The following is a 26,920-nucleotide window of genomic DNA, read 5'->3' as shown; positions in this document are numbered from 1 at the left end:
GAGGGGAGGGGAGGGGGGGGGGGTTATGAAGAGAGGGGGGGTTGGGGAGCGAACGAGCACACACACACACACACACACACTCACACGCTCACATTTCTCCTAAGCACTGTAGTGAGAACAATGGGCAGATCTCTCTTAGGGCCCTGGTTTAAAAAGGCCACTGGCTCGACACAGGGCATGACCCCATGAGCAAACATGGAATCGCCCATTCACACTGCCGTGCTTTGTTAACACCTGCACCCACAGAGCGCTGAGAGCAGAATGATGTAATGATTCCGACCTTTGGCCCGTGAAATCCAATAAGCCTTACCTTAACAATATAGGCAGAGTTGAGGGCATCAATATTAGCAGTGTTGCCACTACTGCTATTATTATCAAATGTTAGTGTCATGTAACTTAATTTAAATGTAATCGTATTGTAATATTTAGTTTTGTGTTCTACTTTTTCTGATCATCAAATGTAGCTAATTGAATTACTCTTTCAGTCTATGTTTACTCAAGTAAGTGCAGTAAGTAAAGTAAGTACTTACAAAGTTAAAAAAAAATTGAATCAAATAGTCATAATAATAAAATAACAAGAAATAAATGTTATCTGACTGAAAATCTGAGTATCAACTCAACATATTTGATACTCCAGAGATACTCAATTAAAAAATTCTTCAAATAAATAGCCCAAACTATTACTATACATATATAACTATGCATGTATGTATTTAAAACTCCCATCCCCTAATCACCAACACTTTAAAAGCTGTTTACAGGTCTTGGTGAGTAAATACTGCAGGTTATATAAAGCCCTTTCCGGCTCCAGAGGGGGCTGCATGAAACTGATAATACGAGTCAGCATAGGTCGGTTGGATCGGAAGGCTACAAGTCTGAGAAACACAAAAAACCTTCTTCTCCAAAGAGCCTGAACTCTCATTACAACTTGTACACTTGTCACGCTTCACAAACACGGCGCCTCTTTCTGCAGCTACTGTACATCTTCCCATGTATCTATAATGGGACTCCTGTTTCTCCTGACCCCCCGGTGAGGTATTGATGGCTAATTCCCCTTTCCTGTCAATAGACATGATCTGAAGGCAGACACCGCAACATTAGCCCCCTACCTGAGTCCCAAAAGACACCGTCTGATAGAGAACACAGACTCCATAGAGTTCCTATGGCTATCCATTACCATCCGATGCTGCCTGAGTAACACAGTGAATGGGAGTGGGGAGGTCAAAGGGGACAAGGATCTCTTGGCACTTTTGTCCATCTACAGGTGCCCATAGGGAAGAAGGTAATGGTGGCACCAAAAAAAAAAAAAGGAGAATAATGGTCACATCAACTCCTCTTTGGTTGTCAAAGGCCAACATGGTACCTTGACAACTCGGGCTCTGCAGCTACAAGGTTAGCCACAACGAAGCTGGATATCAGCGTGCGGAGGCAAAGGGTAATAAACCTTTGTGATGTTCCTAAAAATCTAAAAAAATGTGATTGGGTCAATACATATTCACCCCTCTGCTCTCGGGGGTTGAATGGCACGGGGTCGAGTGTGACCGAGCAGGGTTTTTAACGAGGTGTCATGAGGACATTTGGGGGAAACTTTGGGTCAGTCCTTTCAGGGAGGTGAAAGAGGGGCTGTCAAAGAGCCAAGTGTTTCCATTCCGATGCCAACCAAATAAAGAGCAATGGCTCTGTGTCCTGGCAAGGCTGCTGTAAATATACCATTATGTAAGGGGAATCGATTTCAACTTTAGGAGAAGGAGACAGGACTCAGACTTGACTTAAAGCCCCGAGTGAGTGCAGGAAAATAACCTGACATGATAATTAAGAGTAATGGAGGTACAGTACAGTAAAAGTGAGCTGTGCAGTGTTCCCTGGTTGTTGAAGGATCATTGTTGCACTTTTGAGCACTGCAGTCCAATTGCAAAATCAAAAAAAAAACCTGTTCATATTCTTCTTCGTCTAATGTAAATCTGGTGTAATGAAAGGATACATCATTTTAATTATGACAGATTAGACGGCACACAGTTTCCTTAAGCTCAAGTAGGTGTTCCTACTTCACTGAAATGGAAACCATGGCGGCTGCTTTCGGGGCAGGAAATGTGAATCAAACTACTTTCGATAAACAATATTTGCTTTGGAAAATGTGAGGAGGGTAAAGTGTACGTGGTTTATAGGGAAAATGCAGAGACGAAAAGAAAAACAAACAAAAACAGGACGGGCCTTTAACTTTGTTTTACAGTGACTAAAAGCAGAACTGACGAGTGTAAATATAAATCACAAATGACATTTATGTATGCCCCCGGCCGTCGGTATGAAACCACAAACCTTCTCTTTAACCCATTTATTCCCGCGGTAACTCGCATTTGAGACTGTGCAGGACAACACTTTGATGGTTTGTTAAACTACCTAAAACCTTACGAGGCGACCATGTCGATGACTGACAGCTTCTATTGACTGGCGGATTAATATCACATTAAAATGTTGAGGAGTGTTGAGCTTTGGCAAAGGGCTGGCCGCCGCCGTCACTTGAACACTTGCACGCGATGCCAGGAGGCCGAAACATGACATCAGTGATACGAGCACACTGATACTTTGGAGGAAGTTTCTGAAAAGGTGCAATACATTCAGATCCAAGAGGCTCCGCAGGAGAGATCTCTTCATCCAACCTGACACCGTTCTTTTTAATGCACTTTTTTAATACTACGGGCACCGTCACCACATTTGGCAGGTAATACATTTATGTTCAAGGTTTTCAACAACCAGTTATATCATCTGTCTGCAGTTTGTTTTGACAGGTTGACGGACTGTTTGTGTTTTTATCTGTGTGAAACATGTAGGCATCCTTGTGGTTATGTAACCGTATCTCCCAATGACAGATCACCAATTTGACAAGTGTCTCACGCACTCGTGGCTGTGTACACTGTAAACGCGGCGTATGCACACGTATACATTCATACTTGGTGTGCTCTCTGCAAACCGAGACAAATGTCCGTCCATTTTTCTTTCAATCCAATATTCAAATTCGGTTCGATCGGGAGAAAGTATTTCGTCAGTGCGAAGCCTCACACATACAAGTGTACGTACACAAATGCAGAAAATCTCAGTTTCACTGTGCAAAGTGTGAGATGAAAGTGAATATTTATGCTTATTTTCTGCAAACTGCCTCTTTTTTAACAAATGTTTTTCATCTACACAGCTAATATCAAGGACAAATATGACTATAGCAACACTCTGTTGGACGGGCGCTTAAAGAAGGGAGTGAACCTCCCCTTAGCCACAAAAGAGGTTGAAACAAAGAGTGGACTTGACAAAGTGCCCGTTGCTGCGCTCACTAATACCTTCTAATATCACCTTTCAGCGCCGACGAGGGCTGCAGGGCAGATGCACACCTGCACTGCCCACAGCCAAAACTGGTAGTTTGTTTCAGCCTGGCCTTCGGGGGAAAAGCCCTTTGAACCTCTCTGGAAGGGTTACAGAAACTTGACTTCTGTTTTTTTGTGTGACTAATGGAGGCAGCTTGCCGGCTCCGCTTGTTCCAGTGAGAACCAAAGAGAAATGCAAGTGAAACACAAGTAGCCTCGAGTTTGGATTTAGGCAAGTAACCTGCTGATATAGTGTCGGTTCAAATCTTCGGTCAAACAGAAGAAATTAAAATATCGACAGCAGGGGATTCAAATTTTTTTTTTCATCCACCTGAAGTAATTTCATTATTAAATAAATTCACTCTGGTTATGTGTCTTCGAAGCATTAATCACCCCTTTTTTGTAATTTGCCAGATTGCTCCGGGAGATTGAAGGGCCTGTCAGAGGTGAACATTATGGTGATAGAAGGTGGAGATAAATCTGACATTCATCAATCATCACGCTGCGCAGGCCTTTGCCACCACTTCATAATTCCACTCGGTGATTGATGAGGCGGAATATCAATGAACGGAACCGTTGTGCTCCCACGGGGCAAGGATCTGTGTCACTTTACAAGTTAGTCATGGCCAGTTGTTTTTGATGCCAGTTATAATTTCTCCACACATAAGGCAACCACGAAACCTCCTGTCTGCTCGCTGTCCAATTATTTGCAAAGCCAATGGACAGCCACCACCAGCTTCAGCAAGATAAGCGTTTTTTAAATGTCTTTATTTTGACCATCGCAGCGGTCCTGTCTGCTTTGCCGCTCCACATCCTCATTGTTTTCTCTGACAAATCTGTCCAAAGCACGGTTGGCCTGCGAGGGCCGCAGTGCAGGGGTGGGTGGGGGCTGCGGGGAAGCTGGTTCAAAGAAAAAGGTTGGGTGGTGATCTGAGTGGAGAGGCAGAGAAACGCTGATGATGAGTTTGGCTCTTTGTGGGCTCCAGTGTGCAATGTTGCTGATGTTGTTCAATCAGTCCTCTAGATTCAAAACCTCTGCTGCAAAGCTCCTGCTACCGAGTGTCCGCACGTGCCTGTTGTCTTTCTGAAATAAGTGTACTGTTGTTGTGCCTCGCTAGATGAACTGACAGGGGATCTTTATGTTCCCTAACTATAGAAATAACCATATGCAGTGTTGATGTAGGTCCTTGTGCAGTGGTCAACTAACAGTTATGTTCATTATCAACTAATCTGAAGATTATTCTCCCAATTAATCAATGATCTTTTTCGCCATGAAATGTCAGGAAATAGTGAAAAATGCCAATTACTGTTTCCCAGAGCTCAAAGGTGACATCTTCTTTTTCTCATTAGGACAACTAAGTTGGCTAAATTGAAAGTAATGTAGAACGTCTCTGGAAAAAAGTCCCTATAGCTTGAGCAATAGTTGTTTGTTACTCGTTCACCAGTCCTGACTTATTTCCAATTATTGGCTTTGCGTCGGCTTTCCTCCTCACCTCCAACACCAAGGGCCCATGTTTTAAACCCGACAACAGCAAGAGCAAAACTGTATTCGCTCAGTTCGGCCCAATGGAGTTGTCCTTTTCCCGTCTAGCGCCCACGTTGTTTAAGTAGAAAACGCTTTACCTCCCATCTGAAATCTGCCCTTATATTAGCGATCTGCCAAGGTTTATTGCATGTTACACCCAGAACACACCCATGACTAATGAAGAGACCAAGTAAAACCCTTTTGAACCAAATACGTCTGGTACTGAGACCTTGTTTTTCCAGCAATAAACTAGATTAACAAAAGTGGATTTGGACACTAAATGCACATGCTCCATGCCCTTTAGAGCATGTGCTTAGATTGTTTAAATAATGCCCCAATTCTTGCAATCTCACATCAGCCCCCTAAGTTCTGTATTAAGTTGTTTGCTTCCTCTACCTTCTGTTGGTTGCATGAGATCATCTTTACCCAGGATGGATACAGGCAGTGCTGGGAGCTATGAATTCGGTAGTCTGTTCTGTTATCTGCCTCGAGCAGCCAAGCAAAGTGAAATTCAATCCAGCTATGAGAATGCTCATTTTACCGAGCCCGATTTTTTCCTCCTCTGGTGAGAATTGTTTTTATAGCAACGTATAGAGTACAACCACACCTGGTTGGCATTTAAACTATATACAGTATAGGGTTTGACAGCTTGTGTTATTAAATAAGTTGTTCTAATGGTTCTGCTTGTTAAATCCTATGCACATTATTACTGTGATGTAAGAAAGAAGTAGAGAAATTTAAGACAAAAAATGTTGTATTTGTTAAAGTTAATTCATTATAATATATGTAAGTATATAAGTATAAAGACTGAAGATAATTTCTCTGGACTCACTTATTTGTCTGACAATGCTAGCGCCTTTCATTTCAGCGTTGTATTGGTAAATGTCATTTTCCCACATACCAACAACAACAATTTGACACAATTACTCACTCTGAATAAAAAAAGGCTCAACTGAATAAGTTCATCATGAGTTGTATTAATAACAGCATCTGTTGAATGAATGAAACTCTAGCACATGGTCTACAGCCACGCTACTGGCTATGTGAGACTGTACCACACAGCAGTGCTTTCAGCCAATTGCTAATATCAGCATGCTAACATGCAGATGCTAAATTCACCAGTGCAGTTTACCATGCCGACGCTTTCCAATCATCAGAGTACAGCTGAAGCCATTGAGAATTTCATTAGTCTTGTCTTGATGATGACGGAAAGACAAAGAGTTGGGTTTTTAGAGATCACCAGAGGTATTACAATTCACTGCGAGGGAGACATGAATTTGTATGGAAATCCATCGCATAGAGATATTTTACTCAAAACCCCTAAAGTGAGTAGGATTAATCAGTCGGATTGACCTTTCACATTCACCAAACGTGTTTTTGGTTGTTGGTATGGTGGACAAATACTGCAGAGGCTGCAGCGATGTTCCCCTCAGGAATGCAACCATCATAAATTGCTCATCTGAAATCACAGCTGCAGAAAGCATTAGCTATGAACTGTAACTTGTAAAAAAACACCCATCTGCTTACACAATGAAGGGACAGCATGTGGAAGAGACACTTTCTCACTGAGAGCAGAGGGTAACTTTCGTGTGCCTTGAGTTTAAAACACGTGCATTCAACCCAAACTACGAAAAGTCCAATAATATTATACCATCACAATGAACCAGTACGAACCACATGCAAGTGTGTTAGTATCCGTGACTGTTAAGTAAAGACACAGACCTGGGTTGGAGTTAAGATCCATGGGGTGCAGAGGAACACGTACCCCCTCCTTTGCGAAAGGTTGAAGGAGCCAAAGCCACACTGTCGCTGCTGACCTCCGGCCCCCGAGTGCCGCTTCTTCATCTGTTCTTGTTCTGCACCACAGACGGGCCTATCTCACTACTGTCCTTCCAGCTCTTCTCCCCCTCCGTCCCTCCTTGTTTCTCCTCCACCTCATACAACACTTTCGCTTAAAACTTCTTTTTTTTGTTGAGTCAAAGGCAGGTCAACAGTGACACGTCAATCAGCGGCACCCAGGCAAGGTCAGGCTAAGGCTAGTCTGTCTGCCTCGCAGGAAACCTCTCCTCTACATGTACGTCTGTCAAAGGAGCTGAAAGAGCAGAGGAGGCATTTTTCTGAGAGACAGAGCTGAAACTGAGTAAGACGGCAAGACGGTGTGTGTCTGCTTGTCTCTGAGGGGAAGTAGTACGAGGGGTGGGGTGGAGTGGGGGGTGAATGGGGTGGGGGAGGTTGGTCTGGGGTATCGTAAATCAAGCACAGTGGGCTCTCGGCCAAATGACTCATCCACGGCGCTCTATAAATACAGCCGCGCGGGGTCGGAGAGGCTGCGGCTACCGCGGCCAAGAAAGAGCCCTGGGTTGCTCCCTCTCGAAGGAGGGTCTTATCGTTTGATAACCTCACCTAAACTCATGAGCAAACCTCATATCATCGGCTTCCATTAAATGGCCCGAGAGAGCCCCTTTTGAACCTGACCGCGGGAGGGTGATCGAATTTAAAACCAACACTATACCTGTTACATTTAATTCCGAAGCGGAGAACGGGCTACTGGGGAGACCATCTAAATATTTATCCAGAGACAAATCAGTTTACATACCATTGGTCTGAGCATTCAAGTCAAGTGTCCCCATGAGACAAACATCGTGTAGTGGTCCAGCAGCAACTCCACTGGGGGCCAACGTGTGCCCCCGGTTGAGACCTGGCCAACCTGATACACGTGGGGGCAGGGGGGGCGTTCAAGTGGGAGGCTCATGGCAGAGATCGGTATGTGACATGTCACATACCGATCCCCTCAATAAGGCTGTTAAGTAAGCATCTGAGCTTCCTGTCCCGTCCCTCTCCGCGTCCTGAGACTCGGCCTGTGTGCGGGCCTCAGTGTATTTCCTCCACCGGATCCCACTGCTGCAGACCCTCACACACAGGAATAACGACACGTAGACACACGGAGAGGAAGGCAAAGGCCTGGAAATGTCTTAAATACAGCATAGATGACAATGAGGCGGATCTCATACACCGCCTACCACACACAAAAGGTATGCGGCTTATTGTTTGGACATGCTTGGTTCCCCCGTCCTCCTGCTTTATGAATCAGTGACTGAAACATACAGCAGCTCATCTCTCCGCGTCTGGTCAAGATGAAAAGTTATGGCTTGTTCAGCCTCATTCTCAGTCCTTCACAGCTCAGATACAAAACCATTTTATCACCACCAGCTGCTGCCCTATCATCTTTTCATTATGTGACAGTTTTTTTGGGAAAAATAATGGAGGACGCATCATCACGTGAAACACCTCTCCTGAGCAACGGCTCCGGCAACATCGCACGTCCACTCGTGCCGCATGTTATCCTCGTCTTGCTGTTGCAGCCGCCTCCTCCCGTGTAGCACTTGATCGGTCATGGCTCGATGAAAAATGGGGCTCTGTCGTTCACTGTGCAGTTTGAGTGATTGTGCGGGGCTCCCGTGGGCTTCGGTCCCATCTCTATAAAACACACCCAACCGCACATTGTTGAGGAAACACGAGAGGAACATACGAGCTGTGACCGATCAGACTGCCGTTGAACATAATTAAGCAATCAATCTTATTCATGTGCCGTCACAAAGCTGTAACCTTAAAGCAAACACGTAAATTGAACTTAAATGTTTGTATGTGTAGGAGGTGACTCTGTACACTAAATGCCTGGCAGCCAGTTCGCATAGACAAGACTAGGAACAACAGTTAAACGCTACTCCTGAAGATAAAAAAATCCGCTTACCAGCACACACTCACCAACTTAGATCGTGTGTGCAACAATCTAAGTGTTAAAACAGCAAGTTATGGATTTACTGGAGGCTATGGGCTTCTTTTTCTTTAAATCTTTTTTTGGGTTAATTGAGAACACTAATACAACTCTGAAGCCAGCTGCTAGTTAACTTAGTTTAGCATTAAGATTGGAAACAGTTGTGGTTTTTCACCGGGTCATGTGCCAAGATATCTTTTGGCTGAGGTAACTCTTGACAGATTGCTATGACTCGCAGGGCCTAGGTTTCTTGTCTACTTGGAGCGTAGAGGTGTTAAGTTATGACTCAGCAGCACGTGGTTCCATTATCAAGATAAAAGGGGCAAAAAGGACCAACATTTTCCACAAAGTGCACATTCCACCTGTAACTAAATACTCCTCAGACCCTTCTGCCATAATGAGCAGTCTGTGAAAAATCCCACACAGAAGGAGGGAGTCATCCTGGAGAGTTCAACGCTCTCGTTAACAAACCTCATCATTATGTGAACACGCCTCGGCGTACAGTGACCGAAAGGCCCCGCATCCTGGTGCAGCACATCTCCCACGGCAACCCCTGCGAGGTAGCCTTCTATAGGGGAGCCGGCTCCATGACATTTTCCCTAATCCACAAAGCCCATGAGTAGCAAACTCATAGACTTTCAACAGCGAGGGAGAGGGTAAAAAAGAAATGTTGCCTCTGCTGGGAGTCTGCATTGTTACCTGTGAATCTGTTTGACAGGCAGCCAGAGTTTTTCCTATCCAGCACCTTGTCACGGGCTTTTCAGCGGAAGCGAGTCTGTTTGAGCACTGAGTGCCCCCCCCCCCCCCCCCAAAAAAAATAAAAAATCGATGCCTCCAAAACAATGGAGATGCTCCTCAGTTCCGTGTGACACGGACAGTGAGTTTTCATCCACGGTGGTGATCGAACCGATTTCACGCAGATTTCATTCACGGCCACTCTCAAGAAATTGTCTCAGCAGTTAAAGCTTTGCGAAGCCCAAATTTCTCAGACACCCAAAAATGTCCTTTTTCTGTCCTCCCAGAATTAAAGGTGTGTCTGCTCCCTGCTGGGTTTTGTCTCTCAAACCGCTCCTTACATCCAACTATTTCCCCATTCTGTGTCCCCCTTTGTGTCTCTGCAAGAGCAATTCCCGGCCATCTCTCTCTGGGACACTGAACAGTTTTCCAGAAGTCGATCGAGAACTATTTTAATCGGCTACTCTGCTTTTATTATTTGCTCCCCACCCAAGCTTCTGCTTTAGCAACTAGGCAGGCAGCAACAGCCTTACACGCCTGCAAATAACTCTAAGAGAGGAAGGGGAAAACTGGGTCCAGCGGACCTCCTATTTTAAACTGACAGATCGTCTCTTCGCCGGCTTCTATATTTGCTGTCCTCCCTTTTATTCAGGGGTCCGAATCCTATATAGAGCTATGTGGTGATGTATGCTGTCCTACAGAATCAGACTCCATGTACACTAATTCCTGCCAACAGACCCACAATGGGACAGGGACATGACAATGCACACATGTTAATGTCCCCTATAGTTCAATAGAGCTCTCTCATATCAGACTTCCGATGCGTCGCGAGGTCGTGCCTCAGCTCTGAACTTCAAATGAACCGTCACAATCTCAAACACAAACATCCTCCTCTGAGATCCTCCCTGGGGAAGACGTTACCGCCGAAGCCAGTGGGTGGCTCGGAAAAACACTATTTTTCCATGGTGGATGTTTCATTGAGGCAAACCTGCACTGTTGTTTGAGTGTGGGTTTAAAATATTCAGGAAGATTAAAACTGGCTACTGTCATCACCTAATTCAATAGATCTCTGTTGCATCGGCAGAAAAGAGAGTCTTATGGAAAAGAGATTAACAGCAGACAACATGCTGTATTTTTTTTTCCTTCTGGGTGATATCAAATCCAATATTTGCCCCGTAGCGCAGACATACTGCATGTGGAGTTCACTCTGTGCTGCCTTCATTGATATTCACTGTGTATGCGTCGATCTGGGACGGCCCTCTGCCACTTTGTGATGCCGAGCACACGGGGCCGTAAATTCAGATATCAAGAGAACAGCCACCAGAGATTGTGAATCTCCAAAGCCACATGTGATGAATGTCAACGGCGGGCGGATTTTCGAACCGCTTCTCCGGGAGGCTGCGTGCAGTTGTGTCACAGACACCGAGGTTATTGACCTCAGATTTATATGCACACTGGAAAAAAAGAAAAGGATGCGCATAAACATTTCCGCTCACAGGCACACAAAACGCACCGCAAGTACAAAAACACACGACGAGGAAGAGGGAGGAAAGAGAGAGGGCTTCAGTTATTGACCTTTTCTAAAAATGTCTTATAACAAAGTGAATTCTTGGGAGAAAGAGGGACACTGAGACGGGCTCCGAGCAGACGGAGAGATGGGAGGTGTAGAAAAAAACCCTTTTGTATGCAGAACAGAATGGTGTCACCCAAGCCTCTCTCTCTGTGGGCTTCATCTTTTCACCACGGCAACATCCACAAAATCAGCTTCACCGCTTTCCCTCTTAATGCATGCCCTCAATGACGTCGCTCATATCCCTCCCGGATTTACGATGCATCAGAGGCTGCGTGGGCACTATACGTCCAACCACTGATTAAATCAGTATATCAGAACATGGAATTTGAAACATGTACCGCTGCTTGTTCATGTCATGCGTGTGTCAGATTCATTTGTTCAAACAACGTGTATGGAATGGCATTTATTCTAGCCATGCCAGTGAAGTGTAGGACAGTGTGTTTGTGTAAATATATAAATATATCTTCAGTATTATTAATATTGTTATTATTATCATTTTTATCAACTTTTTGTGTTTGTATGCACAGCCACGCCTTCCTTTGCTCCATGTGACTCATTTCTTTGACAGTGTTTGATTTGTTAAATCTGTACACACTCATCTGTCTGGACTGTGTCCGCACTGTAATTTCTTATTCTCCTCTTTAATTGGTCTAACTCCATGTTGGCATTTATCTTATTCTATCCGTATTTTTATATTGTCTGACATATCTTGTTTTATGTCCTGCATAAATCATCATGAATTGCCTTGTTGTTGACACGGTGCTATACAAATAAACCTGACTTTATATTATGTACATGTTTAAAAAAAAAGGCGATATGCTGTAACATACCTGCACATCAACTGGCTCAAACTTGTCATTATGATGTTGAAACTGATTGCTCAGAGTTATGGCGTTAGAAAAACGGCAACATTCACGCTAATATTGGTCCCCTTTAAGTCCCGCTTTCACTATGTTATTCTCTTGGCCACCGGGATGCGGCCTTAATGGAAACACTAAATTTCAGTCTTGCATAAAAAAAAGTTGGACAATTGAGCATGAAAATCCGTGATGCCAGTTTGCAACCTCCAGTTTGCAGAATCCCCATTGATGGAGGAGACGAAAGCAGGCAAAGAAGGAGAGCGGTAGAAATACAGATGCAACAAGACTACTGCTACTGCACCACTACAATAATACCACCTGGAACCACTAGGGGCACGGAAGTTGTCTGTTGCCCCTTTAAGGAAGAAATTGTTCCTCTTTTGTAATGTAAATAATTTAATAATATGTCAAAGAGTTAGCTGCTTTGAAATACAACTGCAGATGTAAGTCTGTTGCTTTTGGACAATTGCAGTAGCATAGTCAGTCCCAGCAGCAGAAGTTACCCATGACTAATGTGACATTGGAGCCTATTTGAAAACCACCTCCATGCATCCTGACACTGAAATGTCAGCGCCAAAGATTAATACGCTTTCTCCATTACTCCACCGGGGCTTCCTCAACCTTAAACACTGACGTATGTGGAGGGTAATATTCTAAGCCTGCCATATTTACTACCATCCACCCATAAGTGGAATACTTGTCTGGGTTATTAAAGGCCCTACCCCTTCTCATTTTCAAAAAATGTAATTCGTCAATTCACCTTTACATTAGGTGCTTATAGTCGACATGCCAGCTTTTCAGTAACCTCTGGCTTCCCGATGATGGACTGTACAGTGGTCTGCGTCCTTAGAATTGCACGTCTGTCTTCACCCTCCAATAGCATCTGATTGACATGCAGTCATTACTGTCTAACAAGAGAACCTGACTATGTCCTGCAGGTTGAGGTGAGATTAGCATTTCATCCTCATAAAGCACATTCCTAGACGGATCACACAATCACCGATTTTCCTCAATAACCAGAATAAGAAGAACATTTTCATACACTGCTTCTCTGCTGTCTAAGGCTGATTTACTCCCACTCTTGCCTGCCTTCTCATAATCACACTGTAATTATCATAACTCAATCACACAAGTCAAATTGTGTGAATAAGACACGCACCCCTGTGACACACGACACCCGTCACAAAGGTGACTATGGCAACCCGTCGTCCGTACGCGTCAGGGCATCACAGGATCATTAATCAGGGATGCACTCCCTCAAAAATAAATGCATTTTACAGTAAACATTTTCAGCTAAGTTATTAGTAAGTCTCCTTATTCATTATTTCATACCTAAAGTAGAGCAAAAAATTGTTTTTAATTGTTTGAAGTAATGCTTAAGCTGCGGATACAAATTCTGCCCACTTCAATCATGCCACCATGACTGTCAGCAATACTACCGTTTAAAAAAAAAACTTTTAAAGATATTCATTATCCTGACATGAACTCAAAATGGCAGACTTCCTGAAGATCGAATCACACAACAGCTTGTTTATGCAGCAATGAACAACATGGATTCATCTTATTTTGTTAAATTCCACCATCAAAATTGAGCTTGCGGTGTAATTCCTTGGAAAACCACATGATGGCACTGTCACCTTTATTTAAACCACTGCTCTGAGGCTAACCACAAGTCAAGTCACTGAAAACGACCAAATGCCTGAATGTTACGTTACGTTTTACAAAAAGCTGAAGCCAAACTAAACTGATAGAAGAAGACGAAGCTCTTCTCCTCTTCAGGTGTGCGGTACGGACTCGGACTCCGGGAGCAGCAATTCAAGCTCGAGGCCGTCCACCTGCTCCCCACAGCAACATGATCCCAAGGCCCTCTCATGAATGATGGGATGGCAGCCTCTGGGAATGAGCCAGGAAATATTCCCATTATTCAGCAGCGGTGTCCTGCTGTGGCCTGACCGGCAACTCCGATCAGACGACCAGGAGAAACTGAGAGCAACAGGGAGAGAGACCAAAGACTGAGCCTGAGGCAAAAAGAGAGAGAGAGAGAGAAACTGAAGTCATATTGATGCCAAAGCCCTGTGTTTATTAGAGCTTGGGTAAAGAGGAGCACACTGTTTCTCCGTCAACAATACACAGCGGGGAGTGTTTCCTGTGTTGATTCTTGTTTTATAGGAATGGGGTGACATTTAGCTACAGGTATTTCTGCAGCTTTGACTAATAAATGACGAGTCTGAGCCATTTTGTGTGAATTCATGATTTGCCAAAGGCGGACTCTGTACTCTCCCACTGCACTGGAGTCTCAAAATGCAGCTGCTATACCACACATACCGTACTGAGATCCTGCATTCTGACATTCTTCGGAGGATTCAACAGCATCAGACGGAAGTGCACACTGATGCTGAGCGACACGGTGTTCCGATATGTGCTCGAGATATGTGGACCGCGAGAGATACAGTTTTTCTTTTATCAGAAGCCGCCGGCCCGCATATCACAGATGCTATCAAGAAGCCGCTTTTTTGGCGATCTCGGTTTCGAAAAGGTTTTTCAGGTTGGTCCCTGACTATGACTGCGCAGAACATGTCCTCTGGCACAGCGTAGTCCTCGGGTAATAACGCTGCACAGATGATCTTAAAAATAAACATTTGAAATCTGCATTCATGCATTTGAGTTTACAGGTACATTGCCTCCCCTTTCCTTTGGCCCCGGCCCATGTGTGCGTGCACATGTTGCAGCGTGTCAGTGCGACGGAGGACAACGTCACTGCAAAACAAAAGCCCCAGTGTGTCTGTACCTGTGTGTCTGTGACATAACAGGGATTCTAGTCTAAATATTGTTGTCTATGAGGCGAGTCTGCTTCAGAAGCCCCCCCCCCCCCGCCCGCCCTTAACACAAATCAAGTGCTGAGAGAAGAAGAAGAAAGAAAACAAAGATGAGAGAACAGAACAGCACCAGAGGGTGCACACAGCACAGGTGAATAAAAGTTACGAAGGTGTTTTCATGAACTTTTTCAGCTTTTTTCCAAGGCGCAGCATGCCTCCGGAAAACTTTCCAGAAAAAAAGCTAAAAATACAAATCTGACAGAAGCGTCTCCCTTTTCTGTACATCCACGTCCCAGCCGCTGCACTACCAAACCCCTGGCGGTCGCCAGATACCCGGCTCGTGTTCAAATGTCGCCGCCGCCCTAACAAGACAACGGACATCTGTGTGCAACTCTTTGTCCCCCACCCCCACCCCATCACTTCCCGTCCGTCTGTCTGCCAGAGACTGTCCGTGTGTTGTGTTGGAGCTGCGGGGCCACATTTAGACCAGTGGAATATGCGTGTTGTGTTTTCCTTTCATTCGCTCTCTGCCTCTGCTTCTAAGGCCTCTTTATTTGCAGCCTCATAACGAGTCGAGTTCGTGTTTTCCGCCAGCACGAGGGCGTTGCGCATGATGCGGGACAGGGAGAAAACTGTTCAGTAGCACAAGTGGCAGGCTGGTGATGTGTTTTAACAACCCTCGACGGCTCTTGTTGTGAACACGTCATATTTGAATTTTTTGTGAGCAATTTTACAGCATCCGAGACACAGCCAACTCAGCTTTTCATCGTTTCAAGAATAAAGTTTATGACACACACTTGTGGTCATTGGAGTGAAGCACGAGCCTGCGCGTTAACGAGAGAAATTATTGATTTGAATAAAGGCTGTGTACTGGAACTTCACAGTAAGTACAGTACTTTAAGCACTTTCTTGTTGCTGACTTTTTGACTTGGTGCTTTGCTCGATGACTGTCCCCCATCCGGATCAAAATGCCTACGGTAATTGCATGAGCGCACACATACACGTGCGTGTGCATGAACGTGCGGCACAATTCGGGGTCCTGGTGAGGGGTTGGAAAATATGGTCACACTTATTCATAGCCTCATGCCATCATTGTAACTTGCGGCCTCTGTGCGACCTTTGTGGAGCAGAGGTTTCATGGTCTCGCATGGAAGTAACTAGAAATACAGGTGCTGTGTGCATAAAGAGATTAACACAAATATGTACAAGAGTTTCTGTCTTTCTGACGAAAAAAATCGTAATCCTGCATGACTACATAAGCCTGTTATGTTGTCCAAACAATGCACAGTGTCGCATACACCGTATTGGAAGCACAGTACGGCGGACTCGTCTCCAAATGACCTCGGTTTCGAGAAATAGAGATCTGGAGGTGAAGTCATTAATTATTTTTGGGCGACCTACTGTTAAGTACCCATGAAATTTGACCTGAATGCACTGGGAGAATTTTAGGAAAACAGGAAAGTGGGGAAAAAACCTTTGTTAACGTAAAGGTTATATCCTTGTAACTCACATGTTCCAAATCCATCGGGTATCTTTTTAAATGTTTCTTTTTATTTATTCATAATTTTTTTTTAAATATATTTAATATTACAACTTTATTGCTATGAGTAGCAGAAGCTACCTGCTTAAATCAATAAGGAAAAACATGATCGCACTGCTCATCTGCAAACACTGTAAATACATCATATGGTGCTGTACCATCGTGTCATCGTGGCAGTAGTCAGTCATCACTGACTGCCTGTAGGACATTGTTGAAACTGCTCCCTGAGAGATGTTTGGCCACTTTCACTGTGACTTATAGTCACAAAAGACTGTTTCATAACCCCCCCTCAAGTCTCACACACTGATAACCAAGACAACCAAGACAACCATGTCAACCATGCGAAATATGCCAGCTGGGAACAGCCTCTGGTATATTGTGGGAAATATGTTATGACTGCAATTGCAGGTTTGGGAAATTGAGTCAGAGCTATTTCGTATTATTTCCCCTCATCTCTGCCTGAACTTTTTACAGAAGTTTAATGCAGTCTGGCGGGGGGGGGAAATGAAAATGGTTTCGTAGTGGTAGAGACTGGAAAGCACCAACAAGGAACCTCATAAGTCAAGAAAAATTAAATATCTGTTATTGCACCTCATGTGTTCTCCAGAGGGAAAAAAAATAAACTGTTGTAACTCCACAGCCATTTGTGTTTATGTGCCTCTATTAAAATAACATGATATGCCACATCCAAAAATAACATTATATATCACAGTTGCAAAACCAAAAACATACACTGCAGCACATTGGAAGTGGGAACTGAAAGTGGGTAGTGAGGCATGCGATTACATTTTCACACAGTAAGACTCTATTTAAAGTCTTACTACAAAAATACAAATTTAAGGGGGAACAAGAATGAACTTGACAATAGATCAGATTCACAGCTGCAATACAGTCAACAGCTGAATGTCAGCGGAGCTTTATCCCAATGCCATCTGACCCAAATGCCACCAATCCACAGCAACGCACATGCTGGGTCATGCATTTCTTTAAATAATGCCACTGTGGGAATGATGTCCCACTGTCGCTGCCACCTTACAGAAAATCCTCAAGCCCCGGCCTACAGTTACAGTTCAGTCAACTTAAGTGACTTCTCTTTTTGAACTCTGGGGTTTATTCTTTGAGCTGAAGTGCATCAGAATCAAAAAGAGGATCAATAAGAGTATGAAAAACATAATTTTGTTTTTGAAAACACAACCGGATGGCTTTTAGATTTATATGTATTATAATTAATATGTCATTGAACAAGTCTCCAACCACACATGGTGATAATGAAATAGCATAAAATTCGCCTAGAAATATCTCAAACTTTTGGACAGCTATAGATTTAAAGAAAACAACTTTTTATGTTCCATGCGTTTGCTGAAGCTTCAAAATACATTCTACCATGGCAAAAGCACGACGCAGCCACCTGCTACTTTGACAACTATTAAACACGAGTTGGCAAGTTGACTTTCAGTGTTAATCCTTATGTGATGCAGACATTACTAATAATAAATAAATATCGATAGAATTTTTGGCCAGCAATGTCATAAGCCCAAACCCAGAACACCATCAAGAGTCTTTGAAGCAAACCTGTGACACATCTGGACTGTTCATCTGTCACGTCGGGCCAGCTGCCCAAATAAGAACTGCACAATCTGGGCAGCTTCATTGCCTTTTTACTGTCAAACGTTAGGCAGAACTTGCACTATAAACTGATTGTTTGTGTGTGTGTGTGTGTGTGTGTGTGTGTGTGTGTGTGTCCTCTGGGAGCCATAAATTGTGTGAGAAGATATCTTGGTTTGTTTCCTCTTAAGAGGGACGCTCTATTGTAAACACACAGGGGGGAAAGATTAAAACAAATAAACAAATAAAGTAGGAGTGGTTTTTGCACACATCCAGCGTAGATGGATCAGCTGGTGCAGTCGGTGCACTCTGCTACTGAATCTTTTAACAGCTGTGTTTATTTCCTCAGTGTGCACGCTTGTTCAAATATGTTTTCCATATTCTCAGCTTTGCTCCGCCCGGGAAAATATCCCACTATTCCTTTGTTCCTATTCCAATCTCTGTCACTTCGTTTGATTTTGTCTCCAAAGGTAAAATGCCATACAATTATAAGCGATATATCTTTATTGGTAATCAGTTCACCATGTGATGTTAAAACAGACAGGAGACAGGAAAACCATCCGGCAGATACGATTTCACAGCAGCAATCCCGGCAGACAGGTGGCAAACACGCAGGTGATGTTGCTGCTGCCATAGCAACCAGCATCAATGAAATCATTAAAATTGCAAAATTGTTGTTTCAGTACTGTCTGCAGAAGTGAGTGTTGACCACTGCAGCCCAGTCAACATCGTTGTAAGAAAAAAAAAGTGTTTAAATGGCTTTTATTTCCTCCTACCTGGAATGACCTCGAAAAGAAATTTCCCACCATCGTCGCCGCTGGTTGGATGCTCCGAGACCTTGTTTCCAGGTAAGCAAATGGTTCCCTGTGCAAAAAAATAAAGAGCAGGCAGATTAGAAGCAATAGTTAAATAGTTGAAAAACATAAATGCTGTGTTTTAGACAGGTAATTTTAAGCTTTTGCAAGGAATATTTATGACGAACTGATAGATCCAAAATACAATATTTTAATACTGCGGGTTCTCATGAAAATGCTTTTTGACATTCGACAAAAAGATCTGTCCGATTGACATTTTCCACATTCTTATTTCCGTCCGGTTCCGCTCTAAAACTGCGCCAGGTTTGAGACCACACAGTCCACATCAGATTCAAACATGCCATGTGTGCAATGTGTATATCATCATTATTCAACGGGGCTGCATATTGGCCACGAGAGCTGGCACGTACTTTACTTTGTGCCGACTGCACGGCATGCGCAGCTGTTCCCTTGTTAAAAAGCGGCACTCCTGAGCTCAGCGGCGTTCGGCTGTCGGACTTGATTGTGGGAGAAAAATGCTCAAAGCATTGGCTAGTTTGTCAAAGGATTTCTGCCTTGTCATATGTATCAGCATCCCTGCCGGCCCAGGAGGCGGTGTACGGGGGACGTGTCGGGATGATGGAGCCCAGTTGTTATGATTTGTGACAAAGTGGCCACATTATAGAGGATCACCATCTCTCCGGCTCAGCCCTGCCCACAATGAATATTGATTCGGTGTGTACTTTTGCAAGAACAATGTCGGACTCTGTAGATTTCTCTGGACCCCTGCCCAACTTGAACAGTGATGACATGTATAGCCGTACATCATCACTAAACCGCTGGTTGTCGAGGTGGTGTCCAGATAACAATGTGGGCTTCATAGTTAACTGGCGCACCTTTTGGAGAATTCCTGGTCTGATGCGGAGAGACGGCATTCATCCAACTTTGGATGGTGCAGCTCTCATTTGTAGAAACCTGACTTGGTTACCTAGACGGTCAACCCCGTGACTTTTCAGAGTTGGGACCAGGAAGCAGAGTTGCAGTCTTACACGCTTCTCTGCGCTTCTATTACAGCAGTCACCCCCACAAAACCCCATAGAAACTGTTTCTGCCCCCCGACCACTTCAACTATCTAATCCAAAGGGAAATAAAAGAGGTGTAATTCACACAAATCTCATAAAGATCAACACAAAGCCTATAAATGAACCTAACAATAGAACAATAAAATGTGGATTATTTAATATTAGGTCACTCCCATCTAAATCTTTGTTAGTGAATGATCTGATAACTGATCAGCACGTTGATTTATTCTGTATGACTGAAACCTGGCTACAGCCAGAAGAATATGTTAGTTTAAATGAATCAACACCTCCCTCTTATAATAATACTCATATTCCTCGGACCACAGGACGAGGAGGAGGAGTAGCAGCAATCTACCAAGCAGACTTATTGCTTAACGCTCGACTTAACCATAGTTTTAACTCATTTGAAAGCCTAACTCTTAGCCTCCTTCACCCTAGCTGGAATTGTCAAAAACCAGTTATTGTAGTCGTTGTTTATCGACCACCAGGCCCTTACTCTGAATTTTTATCTGAATTTTCAGACTTTTTATCTGAGTTGGTGCTTAGCACAGATAAAGTTATTATAGTGGGTGACTTCAACGTTCATGTGGATGTTGCCAACGACAGTCTTAGTTCTGCCTTTAATTCGCTCATAGACTCAATTGGTTTTACTCAACATGTAAACAAACCCACTCACTGTTTTAATCACACCCTCGACCTCGTTCTGACCTATGGCATAGACATTGACAATCTTATAGTATTTCCTCAAAACCCTCTGTCCGATCACTACTTAGTTACATTTGAATTCTCCATTAATAACTTTACTGAATTTGGAGAAAAGTTCTATTACAGCAGGTGTCTATCAGAAAACTCTGTTAGTAAATTCAAAGAAACAGTTCCTTCGTTATTTACTCTACTGCCATGTGTCGATACAGTGCAGGATCGTTATCAAAACTTTACTCCCATACAAATTGATGATGTTGTTGATAGTGCAGCAGCCTCACTACGTTCCACACTTGACACTGTCGCCCCTCTGAAAAAGAAGACAGTCAAACAGAGGAGGATAGCTCCATGGTTTAATGCACAGACACGCGCTTTAAAACAGACGTCACGTAGGTTAGAAAGGAAGTGGCGTTCCAATAGTCTAGATGATTCTCACCTAGACTGGAAAAATAGTTTAATTACATATAAGAAAGCCCTCCGAAATGCCAGAACCAATTATTTTTCTTCACTAATAGAGGAAAATAAAAACAACCCCAGGTTCCTCTTCAGCACTGTAGCCAGGCTGACTGAGAGTAAAAGCTCTACTGAACAGTCTATTCCTCCAACTCTAAGTAGCAATGATTTCATGAGTTTCTTTACTAATAAGATTATTACCATCAGAGAAAAAATTTACCAGCTTCTTCCCACTAATGGCACATGGTCCAGTACTGTAGGTTCTGAACCAATAGTATCGCCTAATTTTTATTTAGAATGCTTCTCCCCTATAGATCTGGCTGAGCTGACTTCACTTGTCACTTCATCCAAGTCATCAACCTGTCTTTTAGATCCTATTCCATCAAGGCTATTTAAGGATATATTACCTTTAATTAATAATTCCATATTAGATCAGATCAATTTATCTATATTGACAGGCTATGTACCAAAGGCCTTTAAGGTGGCAGTAGTTAAACCTCTGCTCAAAAAACCAACTCTGGACCCAGATATCTTAGCTAACTATAGACCCATATCAAACCTCCCCTTTATCTCTAAAATCCTTGAAAAAACTGTTGCTAACCAGTTATGTGACTATTTACACAGGAATAGTCTGCTTGAAGACTTTCAGTCAGGTTTTAGAAAACATCATAGTACAGAAACAGCACTACTGAAGGTTACCAACGACCTTCTCATGGCCTCAGACAGTGGATATGTTTCTATTCTCGTCCTTTTAGATCTTAGTGCTGCATTTGATACCATCGATCACAAAATTCTGTTACAGAGACTAGAACACATTGGGATTAAAGGAACAGCACTAGAATGGTTTAAGTCCTACTTATCTGATAGATTTCAGTTTGTTAACGTTAATAACAAATCTTCCATGCATACAAAAGTGAGACATGGAGTACCACAAGGTTCTGTACTGGGACCGATACTTTTCACTCTATATATACTTCCTTTAGGCAATATTATAAGAAAACGCCGCATCAATTTCCATTGCTACGCTGATGATACCCAGCTGTATTTATCTATAAAGCCAGATGAAACTAATCAGGTCGACAAACTTCTGGATTGTCTTAAAGACATAAAGGCCTGGATGACTTATAATTTTTTACTTCTAAACTCAGAAAAAACTGAGGTCATTATACTCGGCCCTAAACACCTCAGAGAAACATTATCTGATCATCTAGTTACTTTGGATGGCATTACCTTGGCCTCCAGCTCTACTGTGAGAAACCTTGGAGTTACCTTTGACCAGGACATGTCCTTTGACTCACACATAAAACAAGTCTCTAGGACAGCCTTCTTTCACCTGCGCAATATCAAGAACATTAGAAACATCCTCTCTCAAAAGGATGCTGAAAAACTAGTCCATGCTTTTTTTACTTCTAGACTGGACTACTGTAATTCATTACTGCTAGGATGCCCCAATAAGTCTGTGAAAAGCCTCCAGCTAATCCAAAATGCCGCAGCTCGAGTTCTGACAGGAACTAGAAAAAGAGATCATATTTCTCCAGTGTTAGAATCTCTGCATTGGCTTCCTGTAAAATTTAGAATAGAATTCAAAATACTGCTCCTAACCTACAAAGCCCTTAATAATCAAGCTCCATCATATCTTACAGAGCTCCTAGTTTCATATTATCCCAATAGATCACTTCGCTCTGTAAATGCAGGATTACTTGTGGTTCCCAGAGTCTGTAAAAGTAGAATGGGAGGCAGAGCCTTCAGCCACCAGGCTCCTCTCCTCTGGAACCAGCTCCCAGTTTGTGTCAGGGATGCAGATACCCTGTCTACATTTAAAGTTAAACTTAAAACCTTCCTTTTTGATAAAGCTTATAGTTAGAACTGCTCAGGTGTTTAATAAACCATTTCTTTATTATGCTGTTATAAGCCTAGACTGCTGGGGGAACTTATATCATGAGCATCTTTCTCCCTCTCCCGTTCTCTCCTTCTCCCTCTTTCTCTCCCTTTATATCTCTCTCCTTCTCCCACCTTTTCAATCTCTCTCTCTCTCTCTCTCTGCCCCCATGTATCTACATTACATGTCACTAACTCTGTTTTCTCTCTCCCCTAGTAGATCTGACCCCAGATCTGCAGGATCCAAACCCGTCATTATTATTATTACTATCATTATTATTAATAACATCATTGTATTTATAAGTATCAGTTTTCACTAATTATAAGTATCAGTCTGGTAGAAATTAAAGCAACTGTTATACTACCCCCCCCATCCCCCGATATGTTTACAGTACATGTCACTAACCCTGTTTGTGTTTTCTATCTCTCCTAGTGTATCTCTGACCCCAGAGCTGCAGGACCCAAACCCGTCATTATTATTATTATTGCTATTATTAATATTAATATTAATATCATCACTATATAATGACAACAACATAATTGTATTTTTTAATTATAAGTATCAGTCTGGTAGAGATTACAGCGGCGGTTGTACAACTGTCCTCTCTCTCTCTTCTCTCCTACTGTCTCTCCTCCCACCCTCTTTCTGCCCACCTCTCCTCTCTTCCTCCTCTCTCTCCTCACCCCAACCGGTCGAGACAGATGACCGCCCACAACTGAGTCTGGTTCTGTCAGAGATTTCTTCCTGTTAAAAGGGAGTTTTTTCTCTCCACCGTCGCCAAGTGCTTTGCTCATTGTGGGATTTGTTGGGTTTTCCCTGTAATATTGTAATATTGACCTCACTATGTAAAGTGCCTTGAGACAATGTATGTTGTGATATGGCGCTATACAAATAAAATTGAATTGAATTGAATTGAATGAAACATCATCTGCATGACACTAAAGGCCAGAGAATCTCTTCATTTTATAGCAGGAACATCAGCATATTTTTTTCTCTCTCTTCGACCTCACAACAACCTCACTTTTTCGTGACGCTGTCGGTGTCTGTCAGAAACGCTGTGGGGCATAGCGCAGGTGTCGCATCGTGACAGGCCGACACTCCATCTGCAACCATCTGGATACGGGACGCCATTAGCAGTGATTACACTGGATGGTTTTTTTTGTTGTTTTTTTTCCTTTGCCTCTAATATTGGTGGACAAGAGGTCACAGTGTGTGTCTGCAGATAGCTGAGTGGATGGAATGGTGGAGAAGCACCGTTCAAGCAACGATGAAAATCGTTTCCTTCACATTTCGGAAGTAATTTCTCACTCCTCTCGTCGCCACTCATGTGACGCTGATTAATATTTCACCCATGATATTATGGAAATAAGCTGCACCATTGCTTAGACATTAACGCAGCTAAATTGATACAGTAATATAGTTATCATGTAACACTGATAGCGGCAGTTCAGCTGTCTGATTTTACTCTGGACACTCAAAGTAGTTGATTATACACATTTGCAGTTTTATCTCGTAAAACTATGAGAGCAGGACTTTTCCTTATGATAGAGCAATCACTGCTTTCAGAGGCTAAGTTGGTTATATAACATTAAAACAATTGACAGGATATTTTATAAGCTGTTTTGACAATCCTTTAAATATATAAGATAAGTAAAGTACCAAAGATGACAGATTTCTTGGTGGTTTTCTCCAACGTCTATAATTGTAAATTCAATATTTTCCAGTTGGTTGGGCACTGTAAGCAATCTGAGTATGTCCAGTAGGGTTTTGGGAAACTGTAACATTATATGGGCCAAACCTCAGATTGATCAATAATGCAAATAATCATTAGTCGCAGCCCTACAGAAGTAAAGCATCTGTAGTGACTCACTCCACATTGTAAACACCAAGCAAATTACCGAGCATTTGCTTGTGTTAATTCTGGGAGAAAGAAAGTAGTAACAGGACCTTGTGGGTAATTACTGTGCAGGTTTCTACTCTTCCACACAATGCCTCACCTTCTCCTAATTACAGTGACTATAAAAACGGACTAGGACATAATGTTTACCGTTTACACAATCCAACAATGGCGTTTTCCCTTGATTAACAACTCTGACCTTAATACCGCAACGCAGCATCTGACAGCCATTAGACCGGCCCTCTATGTGGGTCTAACGCTAATGAAGACAAGATGTGCACCGGTGACAGCCGCAGTATTAAGGAGCCACACACACACGAGCAGGATCGGAGGGGCAGTCGGGTTCCTTCCTGCAGAGAGCGAGGGCTCTTTAATGAGCCATAACTGTGACAACCGGGGAAGTGGAAACCCTACCTGAGGCCCCAGATGAAGTGCTTTAAAGGGGGTTATAAAGATGGGACCGGCATGCTCCAAAGTGGAGGAGTGAGGGAGGGAACAAGCTCGTTTGATGTGGTTGTCAGTAAAACAATCTGTTTGGCTTCAGTGTCTCGGGATTAAAACCACCTTTAAGAACTTTTTTTTTTCAGCGAGCGCAGATCTTTTTGTCATGCACAGTGTCCCGAACCCAGGGAAACAGGAGATGACTTCAGTGAATAGTGTCTGGATGAGACAGACTTATAAGAGGTGCCGCAAAGAAGAAAGGGGGCCTGTGTCATTCCTCCGTACTGTAAAAGAACCACAACACCGTGGATATTCCTCTCCTCTCCGTTTCCAAGCCACAGCCACACTTTCCATACCGACATCTCCTGGTGGTCTGTTGTTTGCTGCAGACAAACCTGACCACAGACGGAGTAATATTTACCCAGCGGAGAGTACGGCAGCCTGGCCCAACCCAACAAGGCAGCAGAACCCAGCCTATTTGGGGGTGGTGTATGCATTTTTATATTGTTGTTAACTAGAATGAGGTCACTTTGGGAAAACTGGGTGACACAAATGACACAAACTCACAAATTCTTTGTTCTCCATGAAAAAAGTTATACACACACACACACACACACACACACACACACACACACACAGACAAGAGGCTCCGGGAAATCTGTCTGAGGAAAGTGACAGCGGGAGGCATAGGCATTTAAGAAGCAATCCAGGCTGTCGTGTGTGTGTGTGTGTGTGTGTGTGTGTGTGTGTGTGGGGGGGGGGGGTTATGCTCCAAATAAAACCCAATTTGTTGTTTTCTCAGTGTACAAACAAGTATCAAAAACACTGACTGCGACTCCAACTCTGTTGATTCCATCAAACCCATAAGTTGTTTTTTGTGAACTTAATTTACCTCCATAGACATGGAACATTCAACATTGTGTCTGAATACACGGCCATGCAACTATTCGCCCTACTGCTCCCTTACTTCCTGCAGCATTGGGTGTTTCATTAATTAACACCTCGGTCACATAGGCTTTCTCATGATAGGACGACATGTGGGGGCCAGCTAGATGTATGATAGGCTATCTGTTGTTGTTTAAATGAGTTCATAGCATTAACAGCATATCCCTTGTCCACCACAAAGAACACGGAACTTGAGTATCATGGGAAATAGCTGCATGGAGCCAGAAAGTCGCCCCAAAACTCAATCGCTGAACCTGAAGCTGCAGTAGCAAATCCATCGAGGCTCATTGTCCTTTAATCTACTTTCTTTCCCAAATCTATAATTTGGTTAGTATATTTATATAGTCGTGTTAGCAGGAACCATCAGAACGGCCACCACAATGTGAAGGCACAGGTTGAAAAGAAACAAGCTGTTAACACAACACAGACAAGTAAAGGTGATTGGCATATTCCCTCTCTTTTAGCCCTGGTTTTGGTCTCCACCGGCTCCTAACTTTAATACCCGTGTGTCATGGCTACATTCTCACAATATACCTTTGCTTGCTAACTGTGTCAGTAGCTGCAGGGTGCTGAGTGTACAGTGGATTCTGAGAAGGGGCAGGGTAAGGTTGGGGTCAGGTTAAACAACATAAGACATGACTTATTAGAGGCAGGGATGTGGTTAGATTTATGTAACTTCTGGGCTTTGGAATGGATGGACAGCCCTGGAGGATGGTATAAACCTGAGAAGAGCTGAGGGGAACTGCAGAGACATGTGACCATACGCCCTCAGTTCATCGCAACTCTCTTCATATACGCATAGTCATGTGATCAATAAAAATACTTAATATAGCTGTTCTGGAGACTGTACAGTGCTGTATCTCTGGCGTCAAAAATATCTTCAAAAACTAGTAAAACAATGCATTTATTAACGAGTCTGAGGTTCAAGTTAAGAGATAAGAGAGA

General features: G+C 43.2%; 1 protein-coding gene across 2 annotated transcripts in view; it reads right to left on the bottom strand.

The window, feature by feature from the left end:
* The window catches only part of arhgap24 (Rho GTPase activating protein 24), a 66,342-nt gene that overhangs the window by 19,808 nt on the left and 19,614 nt on the right, over nucleotides 1–26,920 (bottom strand). Inside the window, exon 3 of one of the 2 annotated variants that reach the window (XM_035608018.2) lies at nucleotides 18,559–18,646. In XM_035608018.2, coding sequence (XP_035463911.1) covers nucleotides 18,559–18,646 — 88 coding nt within the window. Of the gene's footprint in view, nucleotides 1–6,600; nucleotides 7,028–18,558; nucleotides 18,647–26,920 lie in introns of those variants that run through there. The other variant, XM_035608021.2, reaches the window with a different exon arrangement.

The sequence above is a fragment of the Scophthalmus maximus genome, chromosome 20 (genome assembly GCF_022379125.1).
Source record: "Scophthalmus maximus strain ysfricsl-2021 chromosome 20, ASM2237912v1, whole genome shotgun sequence".
Classification (NCBI taxonomy): domain Eukaryota; kingdom Metazoa; phylum Chordata; class Actinopteri; order Pleuronectiformes; family Scophthalmidae; genus Scophthalmus; species Scophthalmus maximus.
The sequence above is the reverse complement of the archived record's forward strand: the minus strand, read 5'-3'. Positions and strand labels throughout refer to the sequence as shown.